The sequence below is a fragment of the Nicotiana tabacum genome, chromosome 7, assembly GCF_000715075.1.
Source record: "Nicotiana tabacum cultivar K326 chromosome 7, ASM71507v2, whole genome shotgun sequence".
In the NCBI taxonomy this organism is placed as follows: Eukaryota; Viridiplantae; Streptophyta; class Magnoliopsida; order Solanales; family Solanaceae; genus Nicotiana; species Nicotiana tabacum.
This window is the reverse complement of record NC_134086.1, coordinates 84,518,055-84,532,184: the sequence shown is the minus strand read 5'-3', so window position 1 is coordinate 84,532,184 and position 14,130 is coordinate 84,518,055. Positions and strand designations below refer to the sequence as shown.

General features: G+C 34.2%; 1 protein-coding gene across 6 annotated transcripts; it reads left to right on the top strand.

Moving 5' to 3' along the window:
- Positions 1 to 8,443: 8,443 nt before the first annotated feature.
- Positions 8,444 to 13,203, top strand: LOC107792440 (uncharacterized). Of its 6 annotated transcripts, none has more exons than XM_075257339.1 (7): positions 8,450 to 8,789; positions 10,880 to 10,971; positions 11,207 to 11,446; positions 11,941 to 12,004; positions 12,109 to 12,480; positions 12,566 to 12,692; positions 12,779 to 13,203. In XM_075257339.1, the coding sequence occupies exons 5-7, from the start codon at positions 12,191 to 12,193 to the stop codon at positions 12,917 to 12,919; spliced, it is 558 nt and encodes a 185-aa protein (XP_075113440.1). In that variant the 5' UTR covers positions 8,450 to 8,789; positions 10,880 to 10,971; positions 11,207 to 11,446; positions 11,941 to 12,004; positions 12,109 to 12,190; the 3' UTR covers positions 12,920 to 13,203. The 6 variants fall into 6 exon arrangements, with proteins under 6 accessions (XP_075113443.1, XP_075113441.1, XP_075113440.1 ...); XM_075257338.1 differs by having other exon boundaries at positions 11,932 to 12,004; XM_075257342.1 differs by lacking the exon at positions 11,207 to 11,446 and having other exon boundaries at positions 8,444 to 8,789; positions 11,932 to 12,004; positions 12,782 to 13,203.
- The last annotated feature ends 927 nt before the right edge of the window (positions 13,204 to 14,130 follow it).

Sequence of the window (14,130 nt, the reverse complement as noted above, 5' to 3'; positions counted from 1 at the left end):
ATAATTGACCAAATATAAAGTATAATAATTTCTGATTTTCGAATATCCAAAAATTCAAATTACCAAATCCAATATCCAATCCGAAATCCAAAAATTTTAAAAATTAAATTCAAAATCCAATCCATAATCTCAAAATCTAAACCAAAAATCCAAAAAATTTGAATTTCGAATTTGCCCAAATTATGCTCACGCGTAGTTATTAGGCCTTTATTCCATAGTATGAACCCAAAAAGAATTATTTTCCTTTGGACGGAGCAGTTGTATTTGTATATGCCGAGTCAATATAGAAATGAGAATATTTTTATTGGATTTGCCATATCAATGCCGCAATGTTAGGGGACATGAGAAAGACGTGGTCACCATACCAAAAAAAAGGTCCTCAAAACTCGAACAAGAAAACTAATCAAGACTTCTAGTTATCTTCGATTTTTTGGCCTTTATGGAACGATACAGAATTGCATAGTAAATGAACTGTATTGTCTTATTATGTTTCTGATCATTCTAAGTGTCCAACTTAAATAAAAAAGTGATACACTTAAACATTTTCCTCCTACATATTTGCTGCAGATAGGATTGGAGAAGAAAAGATACGAGAGAAAAAAGGCCATTTGACATGAATGCAAACTTGCATCTACGATCTAACAAATACAATCATTAGGTGCCGTTTGATTATTGGGCTAAGAATTCTGTTCTTGGTATAAAATTTAGGATTATGTTATAAATATATTATATTATGAATGTTTATTTGATACTCCGTTGTAAATAAGCTTCCTGAAGAAGCTTATTCATATGGGACTCTGCCGTAAAGATGTTTATCTATTTAGTACTCTATTGGAAATAAGCCTCATGAAGAAGCTTATCTTTGGATACTCCATTATGGATAAACATTACCCCATAGTGGACGATTATCCATACCTAGTACAATAAGCTTATCCTTTCAGTACTCAGTTGTAGATAAATATTACTATCGGTAGAAGATTATTCATACCTGGTACAATGAGCTTATCTTTTTGGTACTCCGTTATGGATAAACATTATCTTCGGTAGAAGATTATCCATACCTGGTATAATGAGCTTATCCTTTCGGTACTCCGTTATGGATAAACATTACCCTCGGTAGAAGATTATCTATATCTGGTACAGTAGCAGCTTACACAGCAGCTTGCAGTAGCAACTTACACAGCAGCTTCCTTTCTTCTATAAATAGAGGAGATTTCAGTTCATTATGTACATAAGTTTGAAGTCGAATAACATATCAGTTTCTCTCTATACTTGTCTTTACTTTACAGTCTTTATTTTATAATACGTTATCAGCACGAGAATCTGCCATCTCGAGCAAATACTTTGAAAGTATCTGAGGTACAAACTTTCTTTTCCTATATAATGTTAAAACTTTCTAAACTTGAATTTGTAGCCCTGGATATATCGGGCAAAAGCTACATGTCTTGGGTGCTTGATGCTGAAATTCATCTTGATGCGATGGGTCTGGAAGACACCATCAAGGATAAAAATCAGACATCAAACCAAGACCGTGCCAAAACAATGATATTCCTAAGACATCACCTTGATAAGGGCCTGAAAATGGAATATCTCACTATTAAAGATCCAGTCATACTGTGGAATAATTTGAAAGATAGATATGATCACCTGAAAATGGTCGTTCTTCCATAGACAGGTTATGATTAGACTCATCTAAGGCTACAAGATTTTAAATCTATAAGTGAGTATAATTCTGCTATGTTCAGAATTATTTCCCAATTGAAATTATGTGGTGATAATATTACTGATTATGATATGTTGGAGAAATTTTTTATCACTTTTCACGCCTCGAATATGCTCCTGCAACATCAATATCGAGAGATGGGATTTAAAAAGTATTCTGAACTTATCTCACATCTTCTTATAGCCGAACAACATATGGGCTATTAATGAAAACCCATGAAAGCCAACCTACTGGTTCTTGTCCATTCCCTGAAGTGAATGCGACGAACTTCCACCAAACTACACGTGGAAGAGGTTGTGGCCCCAGTCGTGGTCATGGCTGTGGTCGGGGAAGAAACTCTAATCATGATAATAATAATAATGCACCGAAGAACCCTTCTCGCCACCAGCAGTGGAAAAGTAAGGAACAAAAGCATGACGCGGTGCAAACACCAAATGCATAAAATACATGCTATAGATGTAGAGGAAAAGGGCACTAGTCATGTACCTGTCATACGCCAAAGCACCTGGTTGAGCTTTATCAAACCTCCCTGAAGAAGACACAGAAAAATGCTGAAACAAATTTTATTTCTGAACATAATTTAGACTTCATGTATTTGGATGTAGCTGATTACTTTGCACTCCCAGAGGAGAAACAAGTCATGAATCGGTGGTAAATCTATAGAAATGTAAATATTTTAATTTTTGTTGTTTGTAATAGATAGTATGGTTATATAATTATTGTACATAAATAAAATTATACTTTGATAATGATGTTTACTATAATATATTTTATTTATGTCATTTTGAAGAATATGAATAATCCTCAAATTATGTTTGGATCAAAGACAAATCATGAAGATATTTGTGTTATAGATAGTGGAACAACTCATGCCACATTCAAGGATCAGAAATATTTTTCTTATTTGCATAAGAAAAAATCAAATATTTCAACAATTTCTGATAATATAAGTTTGATTGAAGGCTCCGGAAGAGCCATTATATTTCTTCTAAGGGAACAAAATTTATTATAGACAACGCATTGTTCTCCTCCAAGTCCCAAAGAATATTTTTGGCCAGAAATGCATTATAGAAAAGTTACCGACTTTATCTTCTGGCTTATACTATTCAAAAATTAGTACAATTAAAGAACACTCTATCGTAAACCAGAAGTTTACGGATTCAAATACTTTTGTGCTTTGGCATGTCCGTTTGGGCTATCCTGGATCAATAATGATGAGACGAATCACTGAAAATTCGAATGGGCATCCATTAAAGAACCTGAAGATTCTTACAAATGATGAATTTTTTTGTGATGCTTGTTATCAAGGTAAAATGATCACTAGACCATCACCAATGAAGGTTGGCATTGAATCCCCTGCCTTTTTAGAGCGTATACATGGGGATATATGGGGATCTATTCACCCACCAAGTAGGTTGTTTAGATATTTTATGATCCTAATAGATGCATCTTCAAGATGGTCTCATGTGTGCCTACTATGATCTCGCAACCTGGCGTTTGCAAATCTATTAGCCCAAATAATTCGATTAAGGGAATAATTCCCAGATTATCCTATAAAGGCTATTCGCCTTGATAATGCTGGAGAATTCTCATCTCAAGATTTTGATGGTTATTGTCTATCAATTGGGATAAAAGTTGAACATCCTGTAGCTTTTATGTTCATACTCAAAATGGCCTTGCAGAGTCATTTATTAAACGCATGCAATTGATAACAAAATCACTACTTATGAAAACAAAATTGTCCATTACTGTTTGGGACCATGCTATCTTGCATTCAATATCACTTATACATCTAAGACCGACACATTATAATAAATATTCTCTGTCACAATTAGTTTTTGGTCATGAATCAAATACTGCCCATCTATGAATTTTGGTATGTGTTATATATGTGCCAGTAGCACCACCACAACGCAGTAAGATGGGGCCACAGAGAAGGAAAGGAATATGTGTTGGGTTTGAATCACCCTCTATTATTCGCTATCTTGAACCATTGACAAGAGATTTATTTACTGCTCGATTTGCAGATTGTCGGTTTGATGAAATAATTTTCCTATAATTAGGGGGAGAGAAAAAGGAAATCAAAAGAGAAATTGTATGGAAAGTTTCATCATTATCTCACTTTGATCCACGTACCCCCATATGTAATCAAGAGGTCCAGAAGATCATCCTTTTACAAAATATAGCAAATCAAATGTCAGACGCATTTACTGATTTGAAAAGGATAACTAAGTCACATATCCTTACAGAGAATGTAACTATCCGAATTGATGTCCCAGTAGGACCATCTACTATCATGAGAGCTAGTAAACCTAAAGCACACACTAAGCGTGGTAGGCCTTTGGGTTCTAAGGATCGAAATCCTCGGAAAAAAATCGACAAATGATCAAAATGATACAATGAAGGGATCTCCTGAAGAGACCCAAGATCTAGTTAGTTCTGAGATTCCTGAAAAAATCAATGAAACCTAAAGCTCAAGTGAGTGAGGAACTTTTAATAAGTTCTACTGGTGATGGAATTAATTTAAATCGATTTGAAATAATGGTAGATAATATTTTTGCACATAATGTTGCTCTTAATATTATGCAAGATAGTGAGGATCTTGAACCCCGATCTGTCGAAGAATGTCGATAAAGATTTGATTGGCTAAAATGGCAAGAGGCAATTCAATTGGAATTGAAGTCACTTGCTAAAAGAGAGGTCTTTGGACCCATAGTCCAAACACCTGCTGCTATAAAGCCAGTTGGTCAAAAATGGGTTTTTGTGCGAAAAAGGAATGATAAAAATGAAGTTGAAAGATACAAAGCTCGCCTTGTTGCACAAGGATTCTCACAACGATCTGGAGTCGATTTTGATGAAACATATTCACCTGTTATGGATGCCATAATATTTTGATATCTCATCAGTTTAACACTACATGAAAAGCTTGAAATACATCTGATGGATGTAGTTACAGCTTATATGTACGGTTCACTTGATAATGAAATTTATATGAAAATTTCTGAAGGATTCCTGAAGCAAATTCAAAATCTCGGGAAGTGTATTCAATCAGATTACAAAGATTTTTGTACGGTTTAAAGAAATCTGGGAGCATGTGGTATAATCATCTCAGTGAATATTTGCTGAAAGAGGGTTACGTAAATAATGTTATTTGTCCATGTATTTTTATAAAGAAAATGACATCAAAATTTGTTATAATTGCAGTTTATGTTGATGACATAAATCTTGTTGGAACTCCAGAAGAGCTCCAAAAGGCAATTGAATATCTTAAGAAAGAATTTGAGATGAAAGATCTAAGAAAGACAAAACTTTGTCTTGGTTTGCAAATTGAACATCTAGCAGACGAGATCTTTATCCATCAATTCGCCTATACAAAAAGGATATTAAAACGCTTTTACATGGACAAAGCGCACCCATTGAGTACACCAATGGTTGTTCGATCACTTGAAGTGAATAAGGATTTGTTCCGACCTCCAAAAAATAATGAGGAACTCCTTGGTCCTGAAGTACCCTATCTCAGTGCAATTGGTGCACTGATGTATCTTGCTAATGCTACAAGGCCTGACATAGCATTTTCTATTAATTTACTTGCAAGATATAGTTCTTATCCTACACGGAGACATTGGAACGGGATTAAACATATATTGCGATATTTAAAGGGAACTCTTGATATGGATTTGTTTTATACTAACAAAGATAGTGCAGATCTTGTTGGTTATGCAGATGCAGGTTATTTATCTGATCTCCATAAAGCTCGATCTCAAACCGGGTACGTGTTTGCATATAGAGGTACTGTCATATCATGGCGCTCCATAAAGAAATCTATTGTTGCTAGTTCTTCAAATCATGCCGAGATAATAGCTATTCATGAAACAAGTAGGGAATGCGTATGGTTGAGATCAATAATTCATTTTATTCGAGAAAAATATGGTTTGGAATGTGAGAAAAGACCCACAATTTTATACAAAGACAATGCTGCATGCATAGCCCAACTGAAGGGAGGATTTATAAAAGGAGATAAAACGAAACACATTTCACCAAAATTATTCTACACACATTATCTTCAGAAAAATGGTGACATTGATGTACAACAAATCCATTCAAGTGATAATCCAACAGATTTATTCACTAAATTTTTGCCAACTTCAACTTTTGAGAAGATGGTATACAAGATTGGAATGCGCAGACTCAAATATTTGAAACAAGGTTTTCATCAGGGGGAGTATAATACGTGATGCACTCTTTTTTCCTTACTAAAGTTTTTTCCCACAGGGTTTTCCTTATAAGGTTTTTAATGAGGCACCTAGCAATGCGTATTACTAAAACTGTGTACTCTTTTTCCTTCACTAGAATTTTTTCCCATGGGGTTTTTCCTAGTAAGGTTTTAATGAGGCACATTATCTTTTAAACATCCAAGGGGGAGTGTTATAAATATATTATATTATGGATGTTTATTTGATACTCCGTTGTAAATAAGCTTCCCGAAGAAGCTTATCTATATGGTACTCCTCCGTAAACATATTTATCTATTTGTACTCTATTGGAAATAAGCCTCTTGAAGAAGCTTATCCTTTCAGTACTCCGTTGTAGATAAACATTACTACCGGCAGAAGATTATCCATATCTGATACAATGAGCTTATTCATTCGGTATTCTGTTATGGATAAACATTACCCTCGGTAGAAGATTATACATACCTGGTACAATGAGCTTATCCTTTCGATACTCCATTATCCATACCTGGTACAATGAGTTTATTCTTTCGGTACTTCGTTATGGATAAACATTATCCTTGGCAAAAGATTATCTATACCTGGTACAGTAGCAGCTTACACAGCAGCTTGCAGTAGCAGCTTACACAGCAGCTTGCAGTAGCAGCTTACACAACAACTTCCTTTCTTCTATAAATAGAGGAGATTTCAGTTCATTATTTACATAAGTTTGAAGTCGAATAATATATCAGTTTCTCTCTATACTTGTCTTTACTTTACAGTCTTTATTTTATAAGAGATTGTGTTTACTCAGTATTTAGTGACTAATATTAGCTAGTTTAAATATACATTTATAATTAAATTTTGGTATTATCTCATTTGATGTGTAATAAATAATACTAGAATAAGCTATACATGAATAAATATGAGTATGTTATCCCCTCAAAGTCCTCCTTTTCATTGTCATCACTGAAATATACTTTGTAAGGATCATATAGACAGAAGTAGATATCAAATTGATAACTTTATCTTGTCCACCAAAGATACAAATACAGTAGTCGAAAAAATTGAATTGTTAAAAAATGTACCTCACACGTGGCTAATATAGGAGTCAAATATTGAAGACCGGAGAACTAATCCCTGCAATCTCCTTATTCATACCAGACAAGGGCAGGGACTCCTGGGTATATGGGATTTACTATTAATTACGTTCTGTTGTTACGCCTCAGCTAGGATTCACAATTACAACAGGCAACGGAGAGATTAGGAACGATGATAACTAACCTATCTTATAAGTATCCCCTTTCCCGACAGTTTGATTCTCGACACTTTACTGAAATTCTATCAAATTTATTGTTCACTTTATCGTTGTTGATCATCAATCCGTCTGGATCAAGAATAAGAATCTCTTCTCTTATTCTTTACTCATCTCGTTCAATTGTTTAAGCTGTCAATCTCATTACATTATTTTTGTTATCGATAAGGAATCAATTACTTTAATCTAACTAGATTGCTTTTAGGTTATATAATTTGAGGCCTACCGTCGGGCCCAAGCAATTGTATAATTGTTCCAAAAATTTCTGATTGTATAATTGTATAATCTCTATATTTTAGAGAGATTTTAGGGTTTGTTACTTGATGCCTACGTTACTTTTTTCCTATAAATAAAGGGAGAAGTTCTATTCCATTGTAATTGATCCCAAACTCAATAAGAATTCTCTCCTTCTACTTTTCTCTGCAATACTCTTCTTTTTTTATTGTTGCATACGTACGAGACTCTAAGCAATTGAGTAGACGCTTTGGGATTAAGCATAATGATTGTCAATTGTTCCATGAACTCCCTTCATAATTAAATTCTGGATTTAAGGTAATTAATTATTTTACTTTATTTTTCTTGAAATTCTATAATTTGATTTTAAATACAAGCATAAACAATAAACTTTGATTATAACTCTAATAGAGTTTGCAAGAAATTATAACCACCCGAAGTGGTAAAATGTCTATGTCTTGTCATGATCAAATTCATGTATGATTGTGGGTAAAGAAATGGAAAACCCGTCCCATTGAATTTGCTTTATTCTCGTTCCCTTAAGAGAATGTGATAAGTCTGAAAGAAGATAAAATTATTATCGTGAAGGTATCAATGGATATGGTCATGGTAATAGATAAAATTATCACTACAAAAAAAAATAGTGTTTAGCAACGGAATTTAGCGACAAGAGATAATCCTTAGCTACATAACGACGGATTAGCAACACATTTTGTATTTTATCGCCAAATAAGCTACCAAAAGAATTTGTATCAAATATAGCGACAGATTCACGACAAAAACTAATATTCGTCGCTAAATATTACCGCTTTATTTTACCTACAAAATTAGCGACGAAAATGTGGCGACAAAAATTATTACAATCTAGCGACGGATTTAACGTCAAAACCTCCGTCGCTGCATTCATTTTATTTATCGAGACATTACAAAGGTGATTGCGACAAAATTTCCGTCGCTAGTTTCTTTAAGATAAAGCTTCATTTAGGTAATATTAGCGACAAAATTTTGTTCCGTCGCTAGATCCGTTGCTAAAATCTAATTCCAAAAATTTCATTAGTTATTTTTAGGGACAGAATTCAATCCATCGCTAATTCCGTCGCTAATGTTCTGTCTAAAGATAGGTAACTTGGTCAAAAGAGAATCTTTCGAACAATTAGGGCAAACACCCCTTTCTCTCCTCCCTATCAGACTCCTTCACTACTCTCTAAAAATATGAATTTTTTTCTTCAAATACAAAAAATTGGACATGAATCTAGGGTTATTTGAAGTCGTATGTTGCTGCTCTGCAAAATTCTCAGGCGAATGGGTAAGCTTCTTTGTGATTTCATTCCTGTCTTGTAGATCTGGGCGAGAATCATTGTTCAACTTTTCTAAACTGAAGTCAGGTTCAATTTTTTGTGAGAGGTTCAATTTTCATTCCTGTGAGAGGTTCAATTTCCTGTTAATAGAAAGTGCTGAATGTTCTTTGTTGTTCATTACTTTCTTACCTCTTAAAATTTTCTGAAATTTTGAGCTTGTGAGTTCTGTTGGTTAAATTGTTTGTTCATCTCTGTATTTTGAGCTGAAAATTCTAAATCGTGAGATAATTTTTTGTACCATGTGCCTCTTAACTGAGACTACTTTACTGAGAGTACTTGATGAAATCTGAAGTATTTTCTAGTATTCTGATTGTTTATGTCATATTGCCTAAATGAGTGCTTCAATCTCAAATGTTTTCTTGTGACCTGATATATTATCTTGTATTGCCTATGTTTTTCTTGACTGAGTTCTTTGAATGTTATAATTTTTATATGATTTGAGGCATTATCTTGGACTCTATGTTTTAAAAAGCTTGTGATAATTGGTTGAGTCTGTTTGACCAGACTGTTTGGTTGAGTCTGTTTGGCTAGACTGTTTGGTTGAACATTAAGTTGAATATTTTTGTTCAAACCTCTATGGAGGAACTAAGATCAGGGGCCATTGACCTTTGCTGTGGATTCAACTTCACTACAAGGGGTCCGCTCCCTGGTTCAAGTACTGCTTGGGCCCTAGAGTGTTGTTGCATGCACCACCACAAGCTCTTGTAATTTCAGTGGTTTTCCTAGTTCTAATATGGGTGATGTTCATAGCATTACTATCTTTTTATGTGTAGTTTTTCTCTTTACATCTTCTAGCCAGTCCCATGCCAATGAGTTGAGAATCATAGCAGATTCCATTTGCATCCAAATACCTGATCACCATCATGAGTACAAATATTACCAACACTTGTTCACCAACATGTATTGCAGCAAAGCATTTGTGTCCCAACTACCATCTGGTACAGAGTAGCCACTTTTTGTCTTATATGTATAATATAATTTTCTGGCAAAGGGGGTCGTAAACCTCCTTCCGCCCCTGGCTGTGTTGTACATACACTTGGGACCTTTGCTATTTGAGGGCTAAAATTTACCTTTTTAGTCCTTGATTTTGTCTTGTAGAGGAGAATCAAGAATCTGAGACTGTACATATATGCGGATAATGAGTTCTTCCGATCCTATATATGCAAATGAAATAAAAGTTCAGCTAGCAAGAAGGAATCTCTTGTACTTATTTAGAGTTTTGTTTATAAAAAAGCATATGTATAAAGTTTGTTGCTTATCTTATATGAATCTTATGTTAACTGCATATTTGGTGTTTGGAATCAGTACTGAAGAAATGTGTTTTAAGCATCTTTTTTATTTTATGCTTTATAGATATGGATCTTGAAACAAATTTGACCTTATAATATGCAATTTGATGGAAGTTTGTATTAAAGCAGCTGGTTTAATTTAGTATCACTTTTCTCTTCTTTTATTGATATGAAATATCGTACAGCTTTGAAATACGTTTCTTGAGTACTTTGGAATATTTACCTAAGACATTCATTGTAATTTTTAAGGGGGTATATTATTAGGCTATTAGCATATGCTTTAGAATTTAGCTTTTTTTTATTAAGCAGCAACTAAAGGACCAGAAGACATGTTGATTTGGAACTTTACGAGTTGCAAATCAACTACATACTCTTAATTAAAGAAAATAATTAGAGAACAAAGTTTTTATAGAATGGTAATTGTCTCTTTATACTTAATTCCTTCCCCTTGAAACAAGTTTGTCTGCCTAATCTCAACTTTTCTGCCCCACTTGTACTGATATTGGTGGGGATCTCTTTTCTTATTTAATATATTTAGACAACTTTTCTATGAAGCAAGAGAGTGCAGAAAAGTTTGTTCAGTTTAGTTTTGTTTTTCCAGTTGTCTAATTAAGTCTTTTTTTTGCCTTTTCATGAAGAATTTGTAAACCCAAATTCCTTTTAGTTTTGGATTGTGAAGATTTTTGTCCTACTTTTGCATTTGCTATACATTAATTTATTTTCCCTTTGTTTGAAAATTTTCTTTGCAGGTCGACAAGAATTTATGTGGTAAAAGTTCTCGAAAAGATTCAGTTTTTATTAGACGTCTCCGTGCTTGATCCAAAAGACATTTCAGGGTCTGGTGAGTTCTCATGTCCTTGTAATCCTCAATATATAGCATTTCATTTGTCTATTTAAGGTTCTTATTTTGGTCAAAGAAAGGAACTGAGCATTCCAAGATGTGTTTTCATTCCAAGATTGGGGTGTTAGTAATTCTCAGCTTATTCTGATGTCAACTTGTTGTTCATTTTAGAAAGCATTCTGATGTCTTATTAAATAAAGAACTCTAAGGTCTTGTTTATTTTAATATTAAATAGGAACATGGACAATCTAGAGCGTGATTGGATGTACAAAAGGTTGGATGGCCGAGGGGGTATTAATTTAAGTTTCATAACTGGTGTGAACAAGTTTCTCCAGTTTGCTTATTCTCAGCGCAATCGCATGAGTGGTGACAATATTAGATGTCCATGTAAAAAATGTCACAACATTAAATACATGGATGTTGAAACTGTTGAATTGCACCTTTATCAGTATGGATTTGTTGAGAAATCTAAATGGTATAGTACTCTTCTAGCTTACGTTGTATTGTGCCTCTTTTTACATTAGTCTGACTCTTTTTTGTAGTAGTATAATAATGTTTATTATCAACTTAATAGTGTTACCTGATTAAACAAGGAAAGGCTTAGTCATTTAACTGAAGAAATCTTATGGTTAACTTTATGTTATTTAGATTTCTGTATGTTCTTCATTTCGATTGTTTTTTTAATATTAGTAAAAAAGTGGACATCTGATTCTTTATTTTTCTTAATGTTTGTACATCTGATAGTGCCATTACTAACATTAAAATAGTCATCCTCAATTAAAGCTATTCTGTTTTATTCTAATAAATTTCTGCTGTTAATAGTTGAACTTGTTTGTTCTTGCTTCTGTTAATGGTTCATTTATTTTCATGTACTTAGTTATTCTGTTGCTCTTATAAGAGCTCATAAACACATTTTCATACAAGACATTCTCACTTTCTTTTTATACTGCTCCGGTTAAGTTGGAGCAGCCCATTGCAGGCCAAGAAAAGGAGCAATTGGAAGAGATTTTCACTTTAAATTTATACTACTAAGGTTATTTTTATAGTGCCCTTACTAGCATTAAAATAGTCTCTTTGTATCAATTTATAGTCTCTTTGCATTGTTTCATATCCTTCTTTTATTTATTTATTTTGTAGATATGCCTCGAGGTAGAGGCGAGGTAGCGCAGGCCGTGTAGGTAAATCTTCAGTTAGGGGTAATTTTGCTACTCATGAAAATATGCCTACTATTCCCATTCCCACAATCAATCCTCAACAAGGTGGTACGAGTTCCTCAGGTGGACCGGATCACATCAATCAAGTTCAAACATTAGGTCCTAGTAGTACGCCACCTATTCAAACATCTGGCCATGGTAGTACCCCAACTATTAATTTGGAACCATCTCCAAATACCCCTAATCAGAGCAACACAATAGGCGAGGGTACATCTTCTCAAAGCAACATAATAGGCGAAATCGAGTGTAGCAGTACCCGCCGGCCGCGGCCGCTTCTTACTATTTCTCCTACAGGGTTAGTCAATACTTGTATTATTAATTTTGGTATATTATTATTGATACATAGTATTCCTTTAAATAATGTCTTCTAATTTGTTCAGGTTAGAGCCTTCATTTGAATGCTCTGAGTTTATAACTAAGTCTTTCAAGAATGAACTTGATCCTAATGGATTCAACTGGAAAAGCATCTCAAATGAGTTAAAAAAAATTTATTTTGGAGAATTCAAGGTATAATCCATCGCAATTAGATTTAGAAAGTATATTAACTTTTATATGTAACTTATTAATGTTATTACTTTATAAAATTATTTTAGAAGGCTTTCTACTGGGATTCTTCAATTGATAGTGCGGTGCGGATCCAATGGGAGCGTAGGGCAGCAAAAAGATATAGTGATTTTGTTAGCAAACTAAAAGCAAATATGGTGCAACCGGACACTATTCCAAATAATGTGTAGAAAAGTTGGTTGAGACTTTGGAAAGATCCTAAGTGTGTTGAAAAGTCAGAAATAAATGCAAAAAATCATTGTGGTGGGAGCGAAATTGCCACTGGGACTCACACAGGTGGCTCTATCAGTATTGGGAGTATCGCAAGAGACTTGTAAGTGTATTTAAAATATCTGAACCTTTAACCTTCTATGTATACCATTACAATAATTTGGTGCTTGTTTTTGCTATTGATAGACTTGTAAGAGACTTGTTTTGCTATTGATAGTATACATACCTTTAGTTCGAGTTTGTATTACTGCTTTGTTGAATCAACTGGTAGAGATGTGATTCTTAGAGAACAATATAGAAGCAATTGTTTATGGGTTTTCGACCCCATTGTTTATGGGTTTTGTTCTGGGCTTGTGAAATCTGCTAACTTTTGTATGTGGAAGCCATCCTCACCTTTCTTAAGTCTACCTCTTTCTCACCACAGCTGTAAATGACATCAAAATAAAATCCTTTTTTGGTTTGCTGTATATAACAACTGTGTGTGAAATAGAGAAAAAGCTGGCATAAAAGGGACTTTACAGCTCAAATAGACATAGATTGTCGTTGTACCTATATTGAACCTGCAATGCAGTCTGGAAACCAAATTTCTCATACAAAGCTCCATATGTTTCCAGGTCTTCCTCAGAGAACCGTCTTTGCATGCTGTGACCTGGAAATAATTTATGTGACTTTGTTGTATGTTGTTGCCTTCTGTTGATTTCGAAAGCTTCGCCGTCTTTGCATACTACTGTCACACCTCCTTTTTGCGCGCCCCGCCCCGAGGGGTAAGATGCGCGGGTGGAGTTTTTCCAATTTAAGTGACAATATTCGAAATGAGATTATTTATTTAATTCAGAGTCGCCACTTGGGAAAGGTTTGGCTTTTGGTGTCCCAAGTCACCGGTTTATCTTGAATCCCAAATCGAGGAAATTTTTTGACTTTTCCAAATGAAGTCTGCGAACCAGAAATTCTAAGTAAGGAATTCTGTTGACCCGAGGGAAGGTGTTAGGCACCCTCGAATCCCGTGGTTCTAGCACGGTCGCTTAAATTGTTATAATGGCTAAATATCTGATTTAAATACATGTTGTGACTTATGTGCTTTTATTAAGTTTTAACCGCTTTTATTATTATCATTTACTTTTATAGAATTGCAACGTCGTGAAAATGTATCTCGAACCACGTCACAATCAAT

Coding starts and splice junctions, on each gene's coding strand:
- LOC107792440 (XM_075257340.1), top strand. CDS start 12,191: ATGCCTACTATTCCCATTCCCACAATCAATCCTCAACAAGGTGGTACG. Junction 12,481..12,565: donor CTTACTATTTCTCCTACAGG/GTTAGTCAATAC, acceptor TAATTTGTTCAG/GTTAGAGCCTTCATTTGAAT. Junction 12,693..12,778: donor TTTATTTTGGAGAATTCAAG/GTATAATCCATC, acceptor AAATTATTTTAG/AAGGCTTTCTACTGGGATTC.